This window comes from Piliocolobus tephrosceles, chromosome 9 (genome assembly GCF_002776525.5).
Source record: "Piliocolobus tephrosceles isolate RC106 chromosome 9, ASM277652v3, whole genome shotgun sequence".
NCBI lineage: Eukaryota > Metazoa > Chordata > Mammalia > Primates > Cercopithecidae > Piliocolobus > Piliocolobus tephrosceles.
The window spans coordinates 46,641,192-46,665,346 of NC_045442.1; the positions used below are offsets into that span (position 1 = coordinate 46,641,192).

The 24,155-nt window shown below is 38.0% G+C and overlaps 1 protein-coding gene across 6 annotated transcripts in view; it reads left to right on the plus strand.

Annotated features, from left to right (window-relative positions):
- SGMS1 (sphingomyelin synthase 1) overlaps window positions 1-19,824 on the plus strand; it is a 318,863-nt gene extending 299,039 nt beyond the window's left edge. For all 6 annotated transcript variants that reach the window (XM_023225165.1, XM_023225166.2, XM_023225163.2 and 3 more), the window contains 3 exons: window positions 13,695-13,848; window positions 17,278-17,444; window positions 18,099-19,824. In XM_023225165.1, the coding sequence (XP_023080933.1) occupies window positions 13,695-13,848; window positions 17,278-17,444; window positions 18,099-18,278 (501 nt within the window). In that variant the 3' untranslated portion in view covers window positions 18,279-19,824. The remainder of the gene's footprint in view (window positions 1-13,694; window positions 13,849-17,277; window positions 17,445-18,098) is intronic.
- The last annotated feature ends 4,331 nt before the right edge of the window (window positions 19,825-24,155 follow it).

A 24,155-nucleotide genomic window follows, 5' to 3' on the forward strand; every position in this document is an offset into this window, starting at 1 on the left:
ACTAGTTAAAACTCATTAAATCTAATTGCTTATTTTGTAGAATAAGACTCTTGGAAGACAGGATTTAGAAAACACTTTTTTATTCTGAAAATTTTCACATGTACCCCAACTGGTATAAGGAACTCCCCAAAACCCAACACTCAGATTCAATAATTATCAGGATTTGCGACATTTGTTTCCTCTCTTTTTTCTTTTTGAAGTATTTAAAGCAACTCCCAGGTAATGTCATTTCACCTCCACATACTTTAGTATGCATCTAAAAACTGTGGACATTTTAGTACAAAATCATAATGCTATTGGTGTTCAACAAAATTAATAGCAATTCTGTGATATCAGCAATTACAAATTGATGGAATATCACGATTGTCTTAAAATGCTTTTCCTTTTTTTACGGTTGGTTTGTATAAATTAGGGTCCAAAATCTTTATATTACATTTACTTGTTCTGTCTTTTAAGTCGATAATTCTAGAGCAGTCCTTTCTTCCTTTCCCCTCTGCCAGTAGCCTGTAGACATTAGATTGATTGTCCTATAGGATATCCCGCTTTCTGGATTTATCCGTTTGTTTGTTTGTGGTGTCAAGTGACTTGTGTCGCTCTATGTTTCCTCTGAATAGAAAGTTGGCTCTGCAGACTTAATTAGATTCAATTTAAGCTTGTTAACAGAACACTTGCCAGGTGGAACAGAAAGATTTCTGAAGCTAGGCATAAGAATTGGGAAAGGCTTCCAAGGCTTGGTGCTGCCTTTTGGATGGCAGATCAAGCTTAAGAAATTAAGTGGTCAGGCAAGGGCTAGAATCCTCCACTGAGAGCGAGTATCTGAAGAGAGAAAAGGGTGACACTGGAGAGAAGCCTCAGAGGACAGCTTTGCCTACTTTAGAATCATACCTAGGGCTAAGGGAGTCAGAAGTGAGAGGAACCTTATTAAAAGTTACTCAGGCCAAAGTTCCGTTTGATGTCTGAACATCATCGCCACTGAATCTTCAAAATGTCTCTGAACCATTGTACAGAGAGGGAACTTATTGCCCCTGTAAAAATACAAATTTACCTAATAGTAAAAGGAACACTGAAGTCAAGGTTAAGACAGTCTTACACAACCACTTACTAGCATTGGGCAAGTCATTTAACTTTTCAGAGCCTCAGTTCCCTCCCTAAATGGCAAAGCAGAGCTAATGATGCTTTTTGAAATCTGTCTTAAGGAGTTATAGGTGTGAAAGGAGACAGTTTCTAGGGGCTGTGTCAGTGTAACGTGCTATACAGAAGTAAGAAGAGGACTTGGTATTGTCATCATGCTTCAATCCCTAGACTCTTATTCATCCAGTGACTTAACATGCATTAAGGACCTACTGTGCTTTGGGTGCTAGAGTATGAGGCATGAGTAAGGTAAATATAGTTCCTACCTTTGTGGAAAACACCTTAGAATCTGTTAGTTTAAATTTGTAACTTACGTAGTAAATGTGTAAAATGCTGTAGTAAGGGCCTCAAGCTAAGCTACTGGCCCTAAGGATGGATGGAAAGGAAGAAACAGACTTGAGCAATATTTAAGAGACCAAATCAATACAACTTGATAGTAGATTTCATGCAGGGAATGAGAATAGGGAAAGATTTCAAGGACTGGATTTTACCACTGGTATAATGACATGGTATAGAGGAAACGAGAGTTAATGACTTGGATTAAACACAGAGTTTAAAGTATCTGTGAGATGTCTAAGTGGTAGTGTTGAGGATAGTTAGCAATATAGTCTAAAGCTGAGGGAAATATCAGGGCTGGAAAATAAGTATTTGTATTGTGAGTCTTCTTTGTAAACACAGAAGTAGCAGCTGGAACTGTGCACAAAAGCCAAACTCAAACGTGTTGCTCATTTATTGTGTTGCCAGAAATCCCAACTAGGGCCATCATTCTATGAGGATAATATATTATCCTCATCATTCTATGAGTATAATAACCACCATCATATTCTGGATGGTGGTTAAAGCTGTGGATATGGATGAGAAGGCCCGGAGACAAGACACAGAAAGCACAATGCTTCCAGAATTGGATATTCCATGATTTGAGACACCAATTAAGGCCTGTCACTTGGTGGATACTCTGATGGTTACTCAGTCATCACTAAACTGTAAGGGGTGAGAGTTGAGCTTTAGAATATGACTTCCTGTTTAATACAGTCATATGAACTTAAGCTTTCACTATGCCATTAAAACCCATAATTAGTGTACTTAATGCTTCCCTTAATGCCAGTACTCAAAATATGCAGCTTCTAAGAAAAATGTTCCAACAAGTATACAGTAGTGATTCTAAAAATTGGTCTTACTGCTCATTCACTCGATGGCAGTATACGCTTCACAAAATGTAATCGCTCAGAGAAATAATCATCCTTTGAGATGATCAGTTTGTGAGGAAAAGTGGGCTTCTCATAAATGTTTCTGCAATAATAATAAGCCCCTGGGAAAAGGAAGTTAAAAAGGAAGTGGATGTGTTCAGTTTCTAGATTGCAAATTTCTGGTATATCCCATGGTGGTATACATGTGCGTGGCTTACACTGGAGGCTGGCAAGTTTTTGATACCTTGATTAGCCCATGTTACTGTCATCATAGCTCCAAAGACCATGTGTTCCATCGTGAAAACAACCTCTTCTCATCTTGTTACAACTGTTTATGATACTGGTTTTTTTTAGAAAAGGAGCAGAATATTTGAGAATTCTTTGGTATTCTAAGCTTCCTGTCGGTAAGGTTTTTCCTGTTTTAACAAACTCCTTAAAATTAAAAAAAAACAAAAACAAAAACAGATAAACAGGCAGCCTAATGCTAATAGAAGAGAAGAAATAACTTACACTGTTTTCGACTCTCATTTTAATAATCAGATGAGTTAATCTAATAGTGACTAAACAGTAAAATGAGATGCATGTTTGGGCGTGTTTTGTGGTCTCCATGGTGACCTTAGATTTGAAAAGCTTTGAGAAGAGAGAGATTACATTAAGGCAGGGACACTCATCTGGCTAGTGCATTAATCCAATATGGAGTTTTCAGTGAAATGATTCTCTCGAACTTGAAAAACATGTTTTGCTTTGTTTTGTTTTGTTTTAATTTTTGCCTCAGACGTAAGTGAACACAGCCCACTTTTGGACAGGGTTATGTCTGGGAGGCATCTGAGGTTGATCGCTCAGTGGAACAATATAATACAAATGCAACAGCAGAACAGCCTTCATATTCTTCTCTGCCACTGTCAGCTTTTCTGCAATGCACAGATTCGAAAGATGAAACCACCTCCTTTGACTTGCTGCTGAGCTGTAATGTCACAACCATCAGCCTAACAAGTCCCTATGCTGGCGCAAGTTCAGTCTTAAAAGGCAACAGACTCATTGCTCTTTAGGATGTTACGGCCTTCTTCAGTTCTTTCTTACTTTCCTGGGTAGCAGAGTATTCCAGGTGCCTTCCACACTGACAAAGTTTGATATTTTGATTAGCTCCTACTAACCTTATCAGTATTTCAGGATATGGCTTGTGTTCTATTACCAAAATAACTTTCTGCCATCCTGTTGGGTGGTGTGCAACTTAAATTGTCAATGCTTGATTTTGCATAATTTTCTGCTTGTCTTCCAGTTTCTGATATTAAAAATTTCCTTTTCGTTTGTTCTCAATTCTTTTTTTTTTTTTGCTACTTCTTGCATATACTTTCCAGTAACCTTTCACATCCTAAATCTATTCTTTGCTTTTCCTTTTCTCTCATTGCTACTATTCTTTTCCTTTTTCAGTAATTAAAGATAGCAATGTACTAAATAATTTCTGTCATTAAGTGAAGTTTTCATTTTAAATAAGCTATACATTCTTTGTAGATATATTGAAAGACTACAAAAAGAAGAAGGTTTAAAAAACCACTCATGACCCTATCTACTATTAACAATTCAGTATATTAGTTCCTTATCTATGCATTTTTTACATACTTCTGATGGTGCTGTCTATGCATTTGTTATTCATGTCTCCTTATATTTAACATGTGATGTATGAATTTTTACATTATTTTATAAACTCTAGCCTTTCGAAAGGCTTTCTTACTAAAAGGAAGACACCACTTTCCCAGAATGTGAGACAGGCAGATTGTTGATGTGATTTCATTTGATAGTCAAGAAGGTTGCTTATTTCCTGAGCAAATGTTTCTAGAGAACCTGCCTTATGTGGGCATACAGATAAATTTTGAGGACACACAAAGCGTAAGACAAGCGCCTTTTCCCTCTGGGCATCCAGAAGCTGTGAAAGAGACAGTGTAAGCCCCAGATCCCCCTCTGCCTCCCTGTAGTAGACTTGCGGAGCCAGTTGCCGTGGGTACACAGACACCGGAGGCACCTCTGCTGGGAGCATGAGCTGCCCTGTGGATGTGCCTCTGAGCCCAATCTCAAAGGAGGAGTCGGAGTTTGCCAAATGGAAATGGAGGGAGGAAAGGTTTTCCAGGTGGAGGAAACGTGTATGGAAGAGAACTGGGGAATAAGGTGAAGTTAGATGTATCTGGAAATGGGATCTTATGAAGCAAGTGGCCAGAGATGACTCCAGACAGGCAGTCAATCTTGTGGGCAGATTTTGAAGGGCCTTGACACCCAACTAAGGAGTTGTGGCTCTATCTATCGGCAATAGGAAGCCAGGAAAAGTTTTAGCAGGGATATTATTTGATCACATCTGTCTTTAGAAACATCTCTCTCCATTGATAGAGATAGTAGGGTGTTTGGGAGGAACGGAGGGAAGTAGACTTATATAGTATCAAATTATATGCACCTGTTTTGTGCCAGATATGAATTTAAATGTTGTGTTTTTATTTAATTCTTATAACATTGAGTGGTAGAAAATTGCAGTTGATTCAGAGTTATGTGACCAGCCTAATATCTCATAGGTACTAAATGGCAAAGGCAAGAAGACTAGCCAGGTCTCTGTTCTTGGTACTCAAGTGAGGGAGATGGATGATGCTTCTGCATGGATTTCTGAATTAGAGATGAGAAAGGGCAAAGCAGGACATGTTTGGGAGGCATTGGGAAGGTGAGAAAGATGATCCAAATGGCTGAAGCCATCTGGTATGAAGAGGTAACCAGGGTCAGAAAGTTTTTACTGGGGAATTCTAAAAAGCCTCAGAGCTGACCATGTGTGACTCTAAATAACTAATATATAGTTACTAATCATAAAACTAATAAGAGAAATTTTAGAAATAAAAAATTACTATTTTGCAACCACTACAGTAATAATTCAAGAATTATAATTTAGAATCATCACTGGATGCTAAGGCCCTTGTGTAAAAGGTTGGCGATCATAATATTTACATAATTTTAAAAAATAACAGATTGTTTATTAATTATAAAGGGGCAAAGGTATGTATTTAATGGAGAAATACGGTAGACATTCCCATAGTCAAGTGATCAAACCCATAGAAGGACAAGTGACATCAGGTGCTTCTGAATGTGATGCACTGAGAGGGATACAGCATCATCTCGTGAATATTCCTGGCAGCAATGTTTAAGCTGGATTTAAACAGAAGGCAACATTCAGATAAAACCAAATCAAGCACTATTCTATAAAGAAACTGGATTGGGCTCTTCAGTGTCATGAGGAAAAAAAGACTAATAAATTGTAGTAGACTAAGAAGAAATCAGGGCATGACAAGTAAACTCAATGTGTATTCTCTGATTGGAACCTAGACTGGGGGAAAAAAGCTCTAAAGGACGTTGTTGACACTATCGAGTAGTTTGAATATGGACTGTTTTTTAAGTATGGCAGTATTATAAATTGTTAAATTTCATGAGTGTGATTTTAGAAGCGAATATCCTTGTTATTGTATTTAGATGTGAGGTGTTTTAATTTATTCAACTTCTTCTCAAAGGACCCAGGAAAAAAAGTGAGAGAAAGAAGAAGAAAATGTGATACAATGTTGATAATTAATGAGCCAAAATGAAGTGTCTACAAGTGTACAGGTGTTCACTTGCTACTTTTTCATATTTATAATTTTTCAAACTAAAAAGCCAAGGGCAATCTTTTTTTTTTTTTTTTTTTTTTTTTTTTTGTGTGGCAAATCTCACTTCCTAACCCGATAGACTGAAGGATCCTCCAACACTCCTAACAAAAGGAGATGTGATTTTGTTAAAGGGTAATCTTCCCTGACTGAAATGCTGGATTTCTTTAATGTGACAAATAAGAATATGGGTAATAGAAATCCATACCTGACCTATATTTAAGATTTTAAGAAGCCTTTGATAAGTCTTCTGCTTAGAGACTACAACAAAATTAAAAGGTTTTTTTTTTTTTTTTTTTTTTGCTGGGGGAAGGAGGGGCTGGTAGGAGATTAGTGTTTTATTGCTGATAATTGCTTAGAGACACCCCTTACCCCAAACATAAGTCTGCTTAGTATAGGAATTGATGAGTACATTTGAGAATGGAGAAATGCAGACAGCCAGATTCTTCATAGCTGAGTAAAGGGAAAAGTCTATTTTAAAAGTTGTATATATGAATTCTAAGAGGAGTGAAATCTCTTGTACTTTAGATCAGTTGTGGTAGGCATAATATTTGTGGGTAAAAACCACATCTTTCCAGGAATGGAGTGATTACATATATGTGTAGAGAACACGTAAAGTCTCTTGAGTAATCAAGAAATGGCCACCAGTGAGTGTCCTGCAGGGATCTGTATTTAAGGAAAATCATCTATATATTTCACTTGCTGGCTGTTAGGCATTGAGTTCTCTCTTAAGAACCCCCCAAAAGATGAACCTAACTTGGATTATTAAGTAATGCTGCCTGAAATTTGTATAACACTTTATATTTTAGGAATCACTTTTATAAACATTGTCTTGCTTTGGTGGGCAGAGGCTGAGGATGAGAAAATGTTCTTGCCATTTTACAGGTGAGAAAACTGAGGCTAGGATGGCAAAATGGTTTGTCTAGAGCCACCTGCATGGTAGCCCAAAACTGCAGTTTGAAGTTGGATTCATGCTCCTTGTTGTTCCTATAAAAGTGAGCTTGGAGACCAGTATAGCACAATATAAAGCAAGAATGCTTTGTTTAAGAAGAGAGAAGGCAGAAAATGTGAATTTGTTTGTGAAAGAATTCCATAGAAATAACTTTTATAGGCCGGGAAAGGTAGCTCACGCCTATAATCCCAGCACTTTGGGAGGCCAAGGTGGGAGGATTTCCTGAGCTCAGGAGTTCGAGACCAGCCCGGGCAACACGGTGAAACCCCGTCTCTAATAAAATAAAAAAATTAGCTGGGTGTGGCAGCATGCACCTATAATCCCAGCTACTTGGGAGGCCGAGGCAGGAGAATCGCTTGAACCCAGGAGGCGGAGGTTGCAGTGAGCCGAGATTGTGCCATTGCACTCCAGCCTGGGCAAGAGAGCGACTGCCTCAAAAGAAAAAAAAAAAGAAAAAAAAAGAACTTTTATAGAGACAGGGGAGCTTGATTTAAATAAAAACTGTACTTACAAAACATAGGTAGTTAGTGAATAGTGAATAAATGTTTTAGCTATTCAATTGTATATTAATAAATGACATACGTAAAATTGGTTAAATTTCATTAGAACAACAATAAAAACAACAAAAAGTAAACCTGGAAAAATTGTCCAGCCTTGGGCATTGTCCTTGTCATTTGGAAAGGTGTTTGCAACAATAGCAGGCTTTTTCCAGGGACCTAAAGGCAAGATCGTTTAGCTCAGAGGTAAGACATTTGGGCTCTGAACCCACCTGAGTCACTCTGTGTGACCTTGGTACTGGTCGGTAAGCCACTCTCTTAGATGGGCATAGTAACATCTGCACTCACCAACTGACAAGCTTGTGAGGATGCAGTGAGATAGTTGATGGGAAAACACTGCTAAAGTTGGAATCTCTGTACAAACAAAAGATATTATTTTATTTTGTAAAACTACCCTACAAGTCCTGTTTTTACTGACCAACAGTAAAATAAGGCAGGAGAAATTGTAAAAGGCAGCTTTGAGCCTCTTCATTGCTGCTTTGAAATCTAAAGCATTCATCACACTTTCAAACACATTACCTTCCCGGTGGGGACTACAAAGTCAGGCTAAAGGACATTCCATAACTTACATTAATTCCGCTGCTTGATTCCTTTATCAGATCTGGTCTTCGAGGGTTTAAGAGCAGCATTTTTGGCATTTCATGGATGAAATGAATTTTCTGTTCATCAGCACATGGTGTTAGAGTTGAAAAATACTTGCAGAAACTTCTTTTTTCATAGCCAAAGGCTCACTCACTGGTTCTAAGTGTCATGGTTAGGAGGGCTGTTACATGCCAGTGGAAATTTGGGAAGTGGCATAGTTTTGCTGTTTTGGGCCACTTGGGAAGTTGATGTTGAGGGAGACCACAGTGTGTAATGTGTGTTTCTCAGTTGCAGACTGCTGAAGATGCAGACTGATGAGGATTCCACCAATCCTCCTCCTGATCCTGTTACTTGATGCCTGTATTGGATTTGGTCTTTGGTCTGAGTGTTTAACAGCAGCCTTTTTGCATTTTGTGGATGATAATGAATTTTCTGTTCTAGAGGAAGACTGATCTTTGGGAACAAAACAAAATAATTTGTCTTAATAGGAGGGAGGGAGGGAGGTGGGGAGGGACTTTTGAGAAAATGTCTGGCTGTTCATGGTAGTTGGAATAGTATGATATTACTTCTGCAAGGTACCTAGGCTGCTGAAGGAAAAGTTCCTTTATATGTATTGCGTTCCTGGTTTATCCAAGCTTGTGAGGGCCAAACTTGCACAAGGCAGCATATAGTTTTGTAAATAGCACATTTAAATAGTCAGAGGACTTGGATTCCAGTCTCGGCTCCAACACTGGAGGCCTACAGTAGATAGGGTCTGCCTTGCTGACTTTCCTGGGCTGCTCTAAGCTGCAGCATTGGCCATTGTCAATGCTTATTTTAAATAGCATTTCTAGTCCTTAGTACTCACTTTCAGCTCTTCAACAAAGCTATACCAAAGCCGTCAAAGCTATGAAAGCCATTGATTTGTGCAGCATTATTTGATGGGTTTTAGTTCTAGGTTACCCCCTTCCTCCTAGTAGGGCTGAAGTGCAGTCAGTACCCCTGCTCTGCAAATGTAGTTAGAAAAAGCCGGTGCCCTAGGCCATCTGCAGACTGAACGATGGCAAACAGACTGTCATCAGTACATTGTGTTAGCACTGAAAAAATACGGGGAAACCTGTGTCTTTCATAACCAAGGGCTCACTGGTTCTAAATGTACTTGACAGTGTGTCTCATTCAGAAGCCTTTCCCTCTTCCTTCTGCTCTTTCTTTCTATGCTTTGGTATTGTGTAAGTGATTTGGCCAGTTCGCCTAATTTCTTGATAGTGCATTAGAATTGGAAGAATATTGCCTGTTTTTACCGGTTATTGGTTTTCTGTGACCCTGGGAAACCATAATGCACAAAGTGGTAGAGATATGAGACTTTCTTGTCACAGCTTTGTAGTATCCACTGAAAGTTTTTATGTCTCCCTTAAATTATCTCTGCTTTCAAAAATAGACATTCCAAAGCTACTGATAGGCAAGGTTGCAATTCCAGTTATAATAGAGTAAGCACACTCCATCTTTCTTTCACACTGAATGCAGCCAAAAAACACTGGGCAGAATATATGGATCAGCTATTTGAGGAATCAAAAGCAAATGATAGTGGGCAGATGGAGGAAGGAAACCAAAATGCAAGGTATGAAAGACCCAGTCCAGAGTTTCCTGTTTCGTTTTGTTCTTTTCTTTTTTCCATTCACATTTCCTGCCTGGATTCAAAGGCAGTGCGCATCCCAGAATCGCACTCTGGGTACAGACAGAGCTCCAAGGGAATCCCTTTCTTTCTGGCCAAAGGAGAGGAAGGGAAGCCACACCAGGACAGACTGGAAGAAATCCTACCAATTTCTATGCTAACCCTGTTAATATTTCATGTGTTACATTCTAGACTTTTTCTGCGCATAGTGTTTGTAAAACAGTTATAGTTATACCAAACATTGTGTTTCGTGTTTTTTCTCTTAATAGAGAAATATGCTTATAATCTAAACTTACTATACAGTCACTGTAAACTTATTTTTAAATAATTTGGTAAGTAGCTATAGCCTGATTCACGGCTTCTCAAATCTTAATGTGCATTTAAATTACCTTAGATTCTGGTTCACTGGTCTACCTTGGGACCTGAGAATGCATTTACAGCAGGCACCCCATCTTGCCAATACTGTCCCCGGAAAGAACAGGTTTTGAATAGTTATTTAACAGTTCCCATTTAGGTTGTTTCCAGTTTGTTGCTTTTTTTTTTAGAGACAGGGTCTCACTCTGTTGCCTAGGCTGGAGTGCAGTGGTATGATTATAGCTCACTATATCCTTGAACTCCTAGGCTCAAAGGATCCTCCCACCTTAGCCTCCCAAGTAGCTGGGACTACAGGCACATGCCACCACACCCAGCTTACTTTTAAATTTTTTGTAGAGACAGTCTCGCTATGTTGCCCAGACTGGTCCCAAACTCCTGGCTTCAAGCGACTCTCCCACAGTGCTGAGATTACAGAAATGAGCCATCACTCCCAGCCTGTTGCTTTTGTAATTAGTGTGATGGTGGGATATTTTTGCACATAGAACTTTTCTTCATATTTGGTATTATTTCTTTGGAGTAGACTCCTAGAAGCAATGTAACTGGGTCAGAAGTTATGACTATTTAAATTGCTGATAAACTATTGATGATTATTTTCTCAGATTTTGCCAGTGATAATAAATACATTCTTTATATCTGAGCCTCATTCGAGGCTTAGAATGGTTCAGCTGTATGAGGTCACACAGCAAATCGTTCGAAGAGCTGTGATTTTACCCCCAGGTATCTGTTTCGCAGCCTGCTCTTCCCCTGCACTACTTCGGAGACAGCCACTGCTTCCCCCCATCCCCTCCATTTAAACAAGCCTCGCTCTGCTTGTGCTTGCCTCACCGTTGGCTCACTCTTTTTCCTTTTAAGCTTTGCTAATTCAACATGTGAAAATGAGCTCCTGTTATGTTCATTTTTATTTATATTTGTTTGACAGAGTTTATGCCTCTAACTGGTCACATCCCTTGTCCTTTGATAAATTTTGTTTCCTAAGTTGGTCTTACTTTACTTGACTTCTCTGTGCTGTGTAAACAATACAGATATTAACTTGTTTCTGCTGCAACTGTTTTGTAATTTGTCTTATATTTTGTTTGCTTTTTTTAAACATAATGTAACATTTTCTTTCTCTTTTTCTATTTCCCACTAAACTTAAAGAGGTTTTCCTTTTGCAGAAGTTTGATAAACATAGGAAGATATTTTTAAAAGGAAGCTTAGGGGCTTTAAGGGCACCTGTGAGAAATACAGCATTAAATTTTTGCTTTTTTCCTCAGTGCCAGGTTTACTTGATAATTTCTCCCTTCTGCCCAAACACATGGTTTCTCCACAAAGATTTTCATGCTCAAATGAGAGGACAAATTATGGGTGATGCTGTCTCGAGGATATGATTTACCATTTTTAAAACACAGAGGGAGTTAGAAGGGCATTATGAAATACTGTAAAACGAAGAAATACCCAAGCTTTTTTGCCATAATTTTCTTCTACATTTTTATCCATTGTTATAACAGAACTAGACCAAACTTCTAATTTGAAACTTAAAAAAAAATGTATCATGTTTATACAGGCATGCAATTTAAAAAATAAAATGGTTCTACACAACTTGATGTGAAAAAACAATAGTCTCCTGGTCCTGACCCCAACAGTACCTTTTCCTATTCTGCTTCAACTCTTCTAGCTGAACTTTGTGTTATTTAACTCTATGTCGTTCACTCTTTTTTTTAGATTTTTTAAATGTGTTTACTTTTGTGTCTCCACATGACATGAGATATTGCTACTCTGTAATTTTTGAACATAGGCATTCTCTGTTACTGACTTCCGCTGTAGAAGGCAAAGCTTTAGTGTCCTTCTGTGACTCCTCCTTCGTGATCCCTACTCTCTGACCCCATCTCCACTACACACGTTCAGGCTTCCTATCCTGTCTTTGCTGTGCAGTTCTTTGTCCTCTGTTTAGCTCAATATGCAGTGCTTACATTATTACAGTTCTGTAAATGCTATTCATAGCCAAGACATGTGGTTTCCTAGAATTACTTTCCTTCTCTGCACAACATTTTGTTTCCTGTAGAGTTAGTAATTCCCTTGGTTTTTAGCTTTAGTAGTTTTCTTTGCACTTACCCCCAAGTTATGAAACTCCCCTTGATATAGCCAGAGGCATTGGGTATTCTGTTGGGTTCATCTCCGTGATGACATCTCTCCAGAGCATTCTGACTGCTTGCTTTCCAGCCCAAACTTGTGAGCTACTGCGCAGTCCTTCATCTCTCCTTTATTGGCATCCTAGTGAGTCCTGTTTCTTCTTTTCTCCATGTTTACTCCCTTACTACCGAGACTGTACCCTCTGTGATTCCTGGAAAAGAGTATATAAGTGGTAAATGTTTTAAAATCATGTATATATGAAAAAGGCTTTAATTTATCCTTAGTTTATCCTTTAGTTTATGCTTAGTGGTAATATGGCTGGGTACAGAATTCTAAGTGGGAAATCGTTTCCCCGCAGAATCTAAAGGCATTTTCTCAAAGCTTTCTGTTTTTCAGTGTGGCTTTTGAAAAGTCTTATTGTAATGATCCTTCATATAAAGCTTGTTTTTAATCTTTGGAGGCTTTGGAGTCTCTTCTTAGTCCCCAGATTCTGAAATCCTATGATGCTGAGTCTTGATACATAGGTCTGTTTTCTTCCATTATATTGGGCATTCAGTGATCACTTTGGATTTGGAAATTTATATCCTGTGTGGTGTGCTCAATCTACATTTTTTTTTTTTTAATTTTCCACACTTCACTGACATACCATCCTTCCATCCTTAATCAGAAGTCTTGATAATTTTTTTTAAAGGAAATTATAATAAAACATGTTTCCCAAAGCTGGATTCTTATCAGTTAAATATTGAAAAGGGATCGTGGTAACTAAATTGGACAACCAGAATTTATAAGAGTACTGACAAGCAGAAAATATAGACAGTCACACATTTTACTTGACAGAGCAAATAAAGGTTGCATTGAATGAATTGTTGAAGCTATTTATTACTCTGGTGTTGAGCACAGACTTGTATCATAGATAGGTAAATTAATTTATAATCTGGAAAATTATCCAGTGCTCCCCAAGTAATTTGAGAAGATTAAAGGCACATCCCTTGTTTCAACATGATCCCTGAACATCCACATGCCAAAAATATTCATATGTTTGACTACCCCAACCTTTAGCCAAGTTAGTAGGACAGTTGTCTTCTAGGCCAACCATGGTAATAATACATCTTTAAATTTTTCCTAGACTATAGATTTAAATTTTCTTTTCCCTAAATGATAGTTATACTAAAGCAATTATTCAGTCAGTCAGATAGAAGTAGTGTTTCTCTATCATTGTAATTTTTGAAAAACTGGGTAAACATCTACTGACATGTGCTTTAAAAAGTGCTAACTTTGAAAAGTCCTGAAGCCACATGATTCATCTGTAGGACCATTTTTTCCCCCCAAGGGCTACCTTCTTGGAATGGTAAACGCTGAGTGGGCAGACTTCATGGTGGGGATTTTATGTGTCTTAATATAAGCTTAATTCTGGATATGAATAGTAATCTTAGCGTATTTTCATGTGGGCTTGTAATGAATCTTCTTTTTCTTCTTTTCTGCCAGCTTTTTGGAGACTGGGAAGCCCAACTGCGGAGAATAATGAAGCTCATTGCTGGAGGTGGCTTGTCTATCACTGGCTCTCACAACATGTGTGGGGACTATCTGTACAGCGGCCACACGGTCATGCTAACACTCACCTACTTATTTATCAAAGAGTGTAAGTCTAAAAGACTTCCATTGTAATTTCCTCACCTGCCATTTCTCATGAACTCTGGTCCTCTGGTAAAGCTCGTTTTCTGGAAAATCTGCTGAAGCAAGACTGGAGGCTTCAGGAGGGTTGCAGCTTCATCGCATCACCATGCAACTGTCACCCAGGGAAATATGTGGAAGGACAGAACTGGTCTTCCTGAGGAGGAGATGTCCTGGGGTGTCATCTCTAGTACTGGGGTGGAGGGAGTTCCAAGCACAGCCTGCAGGGTGTGTTATGAGCCAGTTATACAGCTGCTGTAAGGAGCCAGATGGAAATCTCAAAGAGACACAGAAATCCAGGATCGAGCCTGATTGGGTGATGGTAGATTATGTGTTGATGCAGCAACTATTTTTTCAGCACTTGGCACTATGCTACATGCCTGAGGGTACAGTGATGGGTCAGACTCATCCCTGTCCTCAACAAGGCTATGGGCTCAGGGCTGAGTCAGATGCTAAATGGGACATTTCCCTTAAGAAATGCACTTAAAATATTTTATTGTGAAATCACAAAATAATATTATAGATACCGCATACATGGCTCAGATTTAATATATATTAGCATTTTGTCATATTTAATTCAGGTAACCCTTTTAGAAAGGAAATGAAATGTTAATATATGATTAAAACCTTTTCATTCCTTTCCTATATCATTTCCATCCATTTTTTTGTACTTGTGTATTATTGTTTTGTGGTTTTTAAAATGTATATACATAAATGGCATGATGCCATTTATATTCTTCTGCCACTATTTACCCTCAGATTATGTTTTTGAGATATGAGATTTTGGTCCATTCACTTTAATTGCTATTAATATTACAGTGCTAGAAATGAACTACACATTTTTATTCATTTCTCTACTTACAGAAAATTTTATTATCCTCAATATCACATTGTTAGAAACAGTCTGATAAGCATTATGCAGAGGGTTTCCGTGAAGAGCAATGGGTAGAACCAGGCTGCTGTGGTGTCACAGAGGAGGGAGATGCTTTGCCTTTTGGAGGTGTCTTGGGAGCATGTGGTACTCTGTGGGAGTTTAAGTGGTTGGAATTCAGAGTAGGGGTAATAATGAGAACGGACAGGTAAGTGGGAACTAGATCACAGAGGGTGCTTAAGCCATGAGAAGAGGGTCTGAACTCTCAGCTGATGGAGATCGGGTGCCCATTGAGGGGTTGTAACCAGTGGGGCAGTGTCATTTGTCTTTGAAGAGAGAAAAATCACTCTTGCAGCAGCTTGCAGGATGGACTGGATGGGGGGCAAAACTGGGGACTGGGAGAAAAGTTAGGAGATTGCTGCAGTAACAAAGGAAACTAGCCTGATGGCATCAGGGATGGAGAGAAGTGGCAGACACTTCAAGACATTAATAAAGAGAGTCAGCAGATAACAGGATGGATTATGGGGTAGAGAAAACAGGTAGCAGACTGGGCCGAAACCTAGTTTTGTTCTTGAAAAACTAAGATAAGGAAATACAGGAAGAGGAGAGAGATGCACTTCAGGGCACTGAGGTAGAAAAGGGAGAATAGATGTTCCAGTGCTTATACTTAGTATGTGAGCAGATACAGTGAATTCTAGCAAGATCTATTCAGAATTGTCAGGGCATAATCTAGCCCTTGGACTGGGATGTGACTGGATGTGGACAGTGGGAATCACATAGGCCAGATGTCAGCAGCCCTGGGGGAGGGATTCCTGGCTCCTGCTGCCTGATACGTGAAATTCTTTAATGGGGTCAAGCCTTATCCATCTTGACGATAAGGCAGCGTGTCACATTGAGAGGCAAAGGCCTTGGTACTATCACTTACTAGCTCTATGACCCTGGGAAGAAACTTTAACCTAAGTCTTAGTTTCCTCATGTTTAGAATGAAATATTCACATCTGCTTCATGGGGTGGGAACAAGTTTATGAAAATTAAAATTAGGCCGGGCGCAGTGGCTCAAGCCTGTAATCCCAGCACTTTGGGAGGCCGAGGTGGGTGGATCACAAGGTCAGGAGATCGAGACCATCCTGGCTAACACGGTGAAACCCCGTCTCTACTAAAAATATAAAAAAATTAGCCGGGCGTGGTGGCGGGCGCTTGTAGTCCCAGCTACTCGGGCGGCTGAAGCAGGAGAATGGCGTGAACCCGAGAGGTGGAGTTTGCAGTGAGCCGAGATCACGCCACTGCACTCCAGCCTGGGCAACAGAGCGAGACTCTGCCTCAAAAAAAATAAAATAAAATAAAATAAAAATAAAATTAGATGGCATATATGGATACTTACAGAGTCACACAGAGATTGAATGGTAGCTATTTCTTGTTTTTGTATTGTCAAGGTATCAAATACTAATATAACTAGAATATTCCTACCCTGACTGCTCCATTTAAAATTACAAACTGCGCTTCACTCCCTGTACTTCTGATCCCCCTTATCCAGCTCAACTTTATTATTTTTCCACAGCCTTTACCACCTAACATAATGTGTAAATTATTTATTATAAGTATTGTCTCTTCTCTCTCTTCCCCACTAGGAAGGGATCTTCCCACAAAGGCAGGCTTCTTGCCTTTTTTATTTATTGATCCAGGTACCTAGAGCATTGCCTGTCTCTGGCATGTAAGAGGCTCAGTGAATATTGGTTGAATGAATGAATGGTTCTTGGACCCCTTGAGAATCCAGTAAAAGCCTGAACTGCTCGTGCTGGTGTGGAGAGTGTAGATCATATTCAAACAACATTTTGCCTAACATTGCAGAGCCTCTGAATCCCACAATTGAGAATCCAAGGTAGAAAGGCCTGCACTAATAGAAATTTTGATGTTTTTCTCAGGTAATTTCCCAAATGGAGGTACAGACAAGTATTTATCTGACACAATTCAGCCTTTGAGAAGGCATTTGAACTAGAATTCCCAGGCATCTGGATGCTTTTCTGCTTGTATTTGAGAAATGAAAATCTCAAAAAGACTTTCAGATTAGTGTATGGTTGCAAAACTTGGAAAGCAGTACAGTTAAGTCAATTATGACTGCTTAGTCCTTGTATTAGGCTCTATGGACCAAAAGGTATTGATTTTTATATAGAGCACCAACCCCAAATTAACTAGAGGTAAATTTAAATGTCAATGGACAGTTTTTAAAAATGAAGCATGGTGCATTAACCTGTCCTTATCTGATTAGACTCATCTTTTAAACACTATTTATGATTGTATGAATCAAGAACCAAATATGAATTACTATCACTAGTATAATCACATCATAAAAAGCAGTTTCTGTTCTAACCTTGGTTACAGATAAATGAAAGCCCTTAGATTCACTAGATATGTTTTCAGAAGGGAAGACTCAAGGTAATTGGATTCAGAAGCATTAGTAGAGGCATAGTTGAGTGCCCTTAATGTCATTTGAATAATGGGACTGTTGCAAATCTCTCTCCCTTTCAGATTCCCCTCGACGACTCTGGTGGTATCACTGGATTTGCTGGCTTCTCAGCGTAGTTGGAATCTTCTGTATTCTCTTAGCGCATGACCACTACACTGTGGACGTGGTGGTGGCATATTACATCACCACGAGACTCTTCTGGTGGTATCACACTATGGCCAATCAGCAAGTGAGTTTCTCCCCTTTTGATTTTAGCTTCTATTGCTTCTGGCTTGGTGTTGCTGGCTTGGGCAGGGTGCAAAGAACCCATGGATGTCTTAAGTTTCTCTTTCTTAAGAGGTAATCAACTAAGATTGTATTGTGTTTTGTGACACTGATTCTCTACAGAATTAAGAAGAAAAAGTTCATTAATATAATGGTGTAAGGAATTCCTTCTAGAATAAGTAGCACACTTTCATTGTCCATTAAAAATGAAAAACATTTTCTAAGCTTGTGTCCTTCCTTGCTTGATTCACTTTCCTACCCTCTTCTCGCTACCCTGGGCACATCACAAGCTTAATACTTAACATTTAATTAAGTGTTAATAATTTAGCATAGAAGAGGAATACCTAAAAAGCTAACTGAGATATTTATTTATACGCAAGAGATCGGTGAGCCATAAGTTCTCCTTGCCCTCCCAGAATTGGTGTTGTTTTTCTACTGAGATGTGGCTCAGGTTGTAGATGAGTGTGGAGTGTAGAATGGTGATGACAGAGAGAAGCTGGGATATGTGGGTGGACACGCAGGGTAGGTATGGGATCCTTTGGGAATTTTAACATGGCAAGTATTTGAACTTAAAGTGAAAGATTGTAAGAAATGTGTTTATGTTTCTTTGTTATCCTAGGTGCTAAAGGAAGCTTCCCAGATGAACCTCCTGGCCAGGGTGTGGTGGTACAGGCCATTTCAGTACTTTGAAAAGAATGTCCAAGGAATTGTACCTCGATCTTACCATTGGCCTTTCCCCTGGCCAGTAGTCCACCTCAGTAGGCAAGTTAAATACAGTCGGCTGGTGAATGACACATAACAGCTGTACAAAGTTGGGAAAAGACAAATTGTCCGAAGTGCTAAGAACTCCATGAGAGAAGATGCCATAAAATAAACACCTCCCTGTTCCTATTATCTTTCAATGGTTACCTTGACTTAACCTATTGAGTTACCTGGTCAGCACTGTGATCTTTTTTTCTCTCCAAAGGACCTGCGTTGGACAACAATAAAGAAAAATTTAACCTATCATGCACTGTACACATTTCCTGTTCATAAGTTTGGGATTTACATAACCCGCAACCACCATGTTCCTTTGTATATGATGCAACAGCATAAATGTAAGCTTTTATATCATAAGTTCTGGTCTTTCCAGTCACATCTGGAAATAAAGCGTATTATTTTCTTGGGAAAACATACTTTTCATATCTCTTGCCCCAAAGATTGGGCTGTAAGCCATTTTCTAGCAAATGTCTCTATGAAGGTTTCTAAGTACCTGAATGGGGTTTGATTCTGAAATCTTTCTACCTGTTGCACCGATATTCAAATAAAAATGATAGACACAGAAAGGTTTGGTAACTTTGGGTTTTGTAAAATCAGCAAAGACAGTGTTTCAAAAAGTGCAAAAAACAAAAAGATTCTGTTATAAAGTGATTTTCTAAGTATTTCCTAACTTTATTTTTCAAAATGATGTTATGAAAACCAAATTTAAAGATTTTTAACATGTCAGAGAGAAGAGAGTTAAAATTAAAAAATGCATCTTGGGAGAGAAATTTGTCTATGTTTCTAGTGCCTTTCTTGTCTTGATTGTATGGTCAGTAGGCAATCTTAAATGTTTTTATTTAAAATAAAGTATTCCATGAAAATATAAATATATGTATACACTACTAAATTTTGCATTTATAGCTAAATTGAATCAGAAGACTGCTTATGGTTTTAAAATTGCAATGACTTAAATAATGAGGTTGTTAATTAGAGTCAGAGCCTGTTCACATATTGTGATCAGGTAGCAATGACATGTACCACTTAAATTATTTTATCGTCTATTTGGTAGTTCGATTTTAACTACTCAATGAAAACAGCCATGAATATCTTTTCTTAAAGAGAGTTTTGAAAATGATCACTTACCTAAAACTTAAAAGCTATGAATTAGTTATCCATACTCTCATGACAATTTTGTTGGTGAACAACAAAAAAGAGATCTATTTCTTTAAAAGATATTTGTGCAGAAACTGCATGTAACTCTTAAGTTTTACTCCTAACATACGTATGTTTGGGGAAGTATTCTATTCTATACTTGCCAATGTGGAGAACAAAATAGTTTTTTAAGAATGAAGAAGTATATATATCCATTCTGTATTTTACGTGCAGCAGAATTATCTTCCGTAGGATTTTTTTGTGTATTCACAAGGTGATATTTGTATTGTAAAACAATAATGGTGAAGGAAATAAAAAGGCTTTTAAAATTTTGTTTGTTTTAAATCTTTGTAAAGTTATTATTCCAGAGAGTATACTGGTATCTTACAGCTTACCTAGATCATAAATTAATCAAAATGCACTTTTTAATAAAAATTGATACTTAAAATAAATGGCTGTTATTTCTACTGTGTTCACATTCTCCATAGAAGTCATAAATGAAGTCATTAAAGCAAGATAGAAAATCAGTTTCAGAATTTCTTCATGGAGTGTTTCTGCTTGACATGGGACTTTTAATAATTATCTGGACTTATGTTTTCTTGGGATTCCTTAAAATATATTCTAATCTTCAGTAAATTATACGGAGTTGTTTAATATATAAAAAGAGTCACATATAATTTAAATTCAAACTTTAGAGCAATGTTTACTAACATTTTGCATTCTCTAATTTTCAACCAAGTTGTTTTTTTTTCTTTCTATACCTGGCAGTAATATAGCTTCTCCAGTGTAGATGGAAAGGAAAAGTAAATCCAAAGTGAGAAATAGAGTAATAGTACTATGATAACCAGTGGTAATGGAAAAGAACTATTCACAAAGAAAAAAAGGTTATTATTTCTGATGTGGTGACTAAAGGAAAATGTCAACAGTGGAGATGTCTCTTTGATAAAGGATGTGTCAAGGAGGCTAGAAATATAAAACCAGAGGCCAGGTGTGGTGGCTCACGCCTGTAATTCCAGCACTTTGGGAAGCTGAGGTGGGCTGATCACTTGAACCCGGGAGATTAAGACCAGCCTGGTCAATATGAAACCCTGTTTCTACAAAAAATATAAAAATTAACCCACCCAGCATGGTGATGCACACCTGTGGTCCCAGCCTCTTAGAAGACAGGTGGGAGGATCGCTTGAGCCCGGGAGGGAGGCAGAGGCTTCAGTGAGCCATGACCATGCCACTGCACTCCAGCCCCAGCAAAAGAGTGAAACTCCATCTCCTGGGGGGGGGGGGGAAAAGGGGGGGGGGGGGGAATTAAAACCAGTAAAACTTTTCCTGTGTGGGGCTTTAAACTTGTGTATCAGACAGGGGAAATGTGGTGGCCTCTTTAGGCAAATAGAGCCAAACCCTTGAATAAGTCTTTATTTAACTGTTACAGCCTTTCACTAACTTTGACTATTGACTGCTGCCATATGGAAGGGAAAGTAAATTGAGTAAGTGGAAATGATATATTGGCACTTACTAAAAATAGGATCTTTTTTCCCTAAAAAACTAGAAATAATTATATAAAAATTTATTGTTATGAGTTTACATGCCACATATGTATCACGAAATCCACTGCTGATTGTTCTTCATGGCTGACTACACTGATTCATGAACTGACATATCTTCTGGGTCTCTAGTGTGCAAATCCCAGGAAGGACAAGGAGAAAGCTCATTGTATTCTAGAGAATTGTAGTACACTTGGTAAGGATTGCCTGTATAAGGACATGTGCTTTCTCAATGTCTTTTCTTTTTTTGGCTCACTTAACAAGTTACTCATTTTATATGTATTAGTTAACCCTCACACAACCACAAAGTGTAATTATTGTTCCGATTTTACAGATAGACCAAAGTGACTCAGATATATTAAATAACCTGCCCAAGGGCATGCAACTGGTAACTGGTAAAAATCCTATTGGAACCCAAGTTTCCACCCTCCCCGACCAAAACTGTGAGCTTTCATAAACTCTTCAGTAAGAGTCTGCAGTGAGAGAAACCTATGCCTATGGTGGTAAAGCATACTCTTACTGTGGACTGAGGAGCAAGAAATTTACACCATAAGGTGTGAGAGGAAAATTTACTGATTTCCTAATTGGTATATGTTTTATTTGTATCCCAAGCACATGCCAAATTTTGATCAATTTGATAAATCTCATAATACCTCATACAATGAAAATGCATGCCAACCTTAATTTGACCATCAATATACAAAAAGTCAACTAGATTTCTGCATTTATTAGAAAACAATATGCTGTTTGGATCACTAGATATTGACATCCTTTGTTTTTTTTTCTCTCTCTGGGATCAAGAAACAATTTGAACAAGTCAAAGCTGTTGACTTGGTATTCTGCTTATCAGCACCTTAAAATACTTATCCACCTCCTAGTTTACAGTGCAGGTCAGAAGGAAATTAAATGACATTTCACATTTAAGGTGATAGTTGGTTTAGTTGAATGAATATCTACCATGTTTGTAACTCTTTTCTGTTTGTTGCATTTGTCCCCTCTTCATCCCTTCCTTTTTCTGTCTTCCTTTAGTTTTGAACAATTTATGATTCTATTTTATCTCTTAGCATGCCAGTTATTCTCTTTACGAATTTTTAAATGGTTGCGCTAGAGTTTACAGTATAAACTTTTTTCCAAATACAAGCCTGCCTTCAAGTGTAGTGTAGGCATTTTATAACAACACATTCCCAAATTTTCTCATTTCTGCCCTTAGAACATTGCTGTCATTCATTTCACTCAACCGTATGGTATAATCTTTCAATACATTATGATATTTATTACTTTGAACAAGCAATTACCTTACAGATCAATTAAGAACAATTAAAGATTTTGTTCATCTTCACTTATTTATTCTCTGATGCTCTTCTTATGTAGTTCAATCTTCTAACCGACATAATTTTCATTTTGCCTGAAGAACTTCCCATTTCTTGCAGGGCAGGTTGGCTGGCTTTTTTCTTTCAACACTTTAAATATTTCATTCCACTTTCTTCTGGCTTAACTAGTTTCTCACAAGAAGTCTGCCATAATTTTGTTCTTTTCTTCTATAGGTAATCTGTTTTTTTCTCTGGCTTCTTTCAAAAATTTATCCTTGCCTTTCTACAGATTTAAGATGAAATGCGTAGGTGTAGATTTTTGGGGGGGAGGGGTATTTATTTGTGGTGGTCTCTGAGCTTCCTGGGTCTGTGGTTTGGTGTGTGTCATTAATTTTGAAAAGCTGTCAGCCATTATTACTTCTTTCTTCTCTGTTTTCTCTTTTGTTTCTGATACTCCCATCATGATAAGTTACACATTTTGAAATTGTCCCACAGTTCTTGGATGTTTGCTTCCCGCTATTTTCAATCTGATAGGTTTCTATTGACACATCTTCAAGCTCACTGATACTACTCTCCTTGGCCATGCTTGTTCTAATGATGAGCCTATCAAAGGCATTCTTCATTTCTGTTACAATGTTGACTATTTCTAGCAGTTTCTTTTGGTTCTTAGCTCCAGATTCTTCTGCTATATTTTTGGCCTTCCCTTTTGACTTGGGCTTTGCTAAATAGTCCTCCTCAGAGAGGGTCTGTGTCTGTGTCTTGTATCTGTTTTAACTGTAATCCACTATTTTTCTTATTGGAGCTCTATTGGTGTGGTAGTTAGATGTTGGATAGGGGGAGAGTTTAACCATCTGATTGAATCTCAGTTTTTCAAGACTTTTTTTGTTGATACATAATATGGGCTACATGTAATGTATTGCTGCATGCATAGAATGAGTAATGATCAAGTCAGGGTATTCAGGATTTCTATCCCTTCAAGTGTTTATTATTTCTGTGTCTTGGGAACATTTCAAGTCCTCTTTTCTAGCTGGTTTGAAATATATATTATTGTTAACCATAATCACCCTATAAACATTAGAATTTATTCCTTCTATCTAACTGTATCTTTGTACCCATTAACCAAACGGTCTTCACCCCACTTACCCTTCCTTGCCTCTGGTATCCATTTTTCTCTCTATCTTCAAAAGAGCCACTCCTTTAGCTCCCACTAATGAGTGAGAACATGCAATATTTGTATTTTGGTGTCTGGCTTATTTAACATAATCTCCAGTTCCATCCATTGCAGCAAATGACATCATTTCATTCCTTTCTGTGGCCAAATAGTATTCCAGTGTGTGTATATACCACATCTTCTTTAAACATTTGTCCATTTATGAATACTGAGGCTGAGTCTATGTTGTTGCTATTGTGAATAGTGCTCCAATAAACACATAAGTGCAGGTATCTTTTTCATATACTGATTTCTTTTCCTTTGGATAAATACCCAGTAGTGGGATTGGTGGATCATATGGTTTTTTTTTTTTTTTTTTTTTTTTTTTTTTGGTCGTTTTCAGTAATAGTCATTCTAACTGTGGTAAGATGATTAGCGATGTTGAGCATTTTTTCATATACCTCTTGGCCATTGTATGTCTTCTCCTTTGAGAAATCTCAATTCCTGTCCTTTGCCCACCCCCCTTTTTTTATTTTATATACTTTAAGTTCTAGGGTACATGTGCACAATGTGCAGGTTTGTTATATGTGTATACATGTGCCATGTTGGTGTGCTGTACCCAGTAACTCGTCATTTACACTAGGTATATCTCCTAATGCTATCCCTCCTCCCTGCCCCCTCCCCACAATAGGCCCCGGTGTGTGATGTTCCCCTTCCTGTGTCCAAGTGATCTCAATGATTTTTTTTTTTTTTTTTTTTTTTTTTTTTTTTTTTTTTTTTTTTTT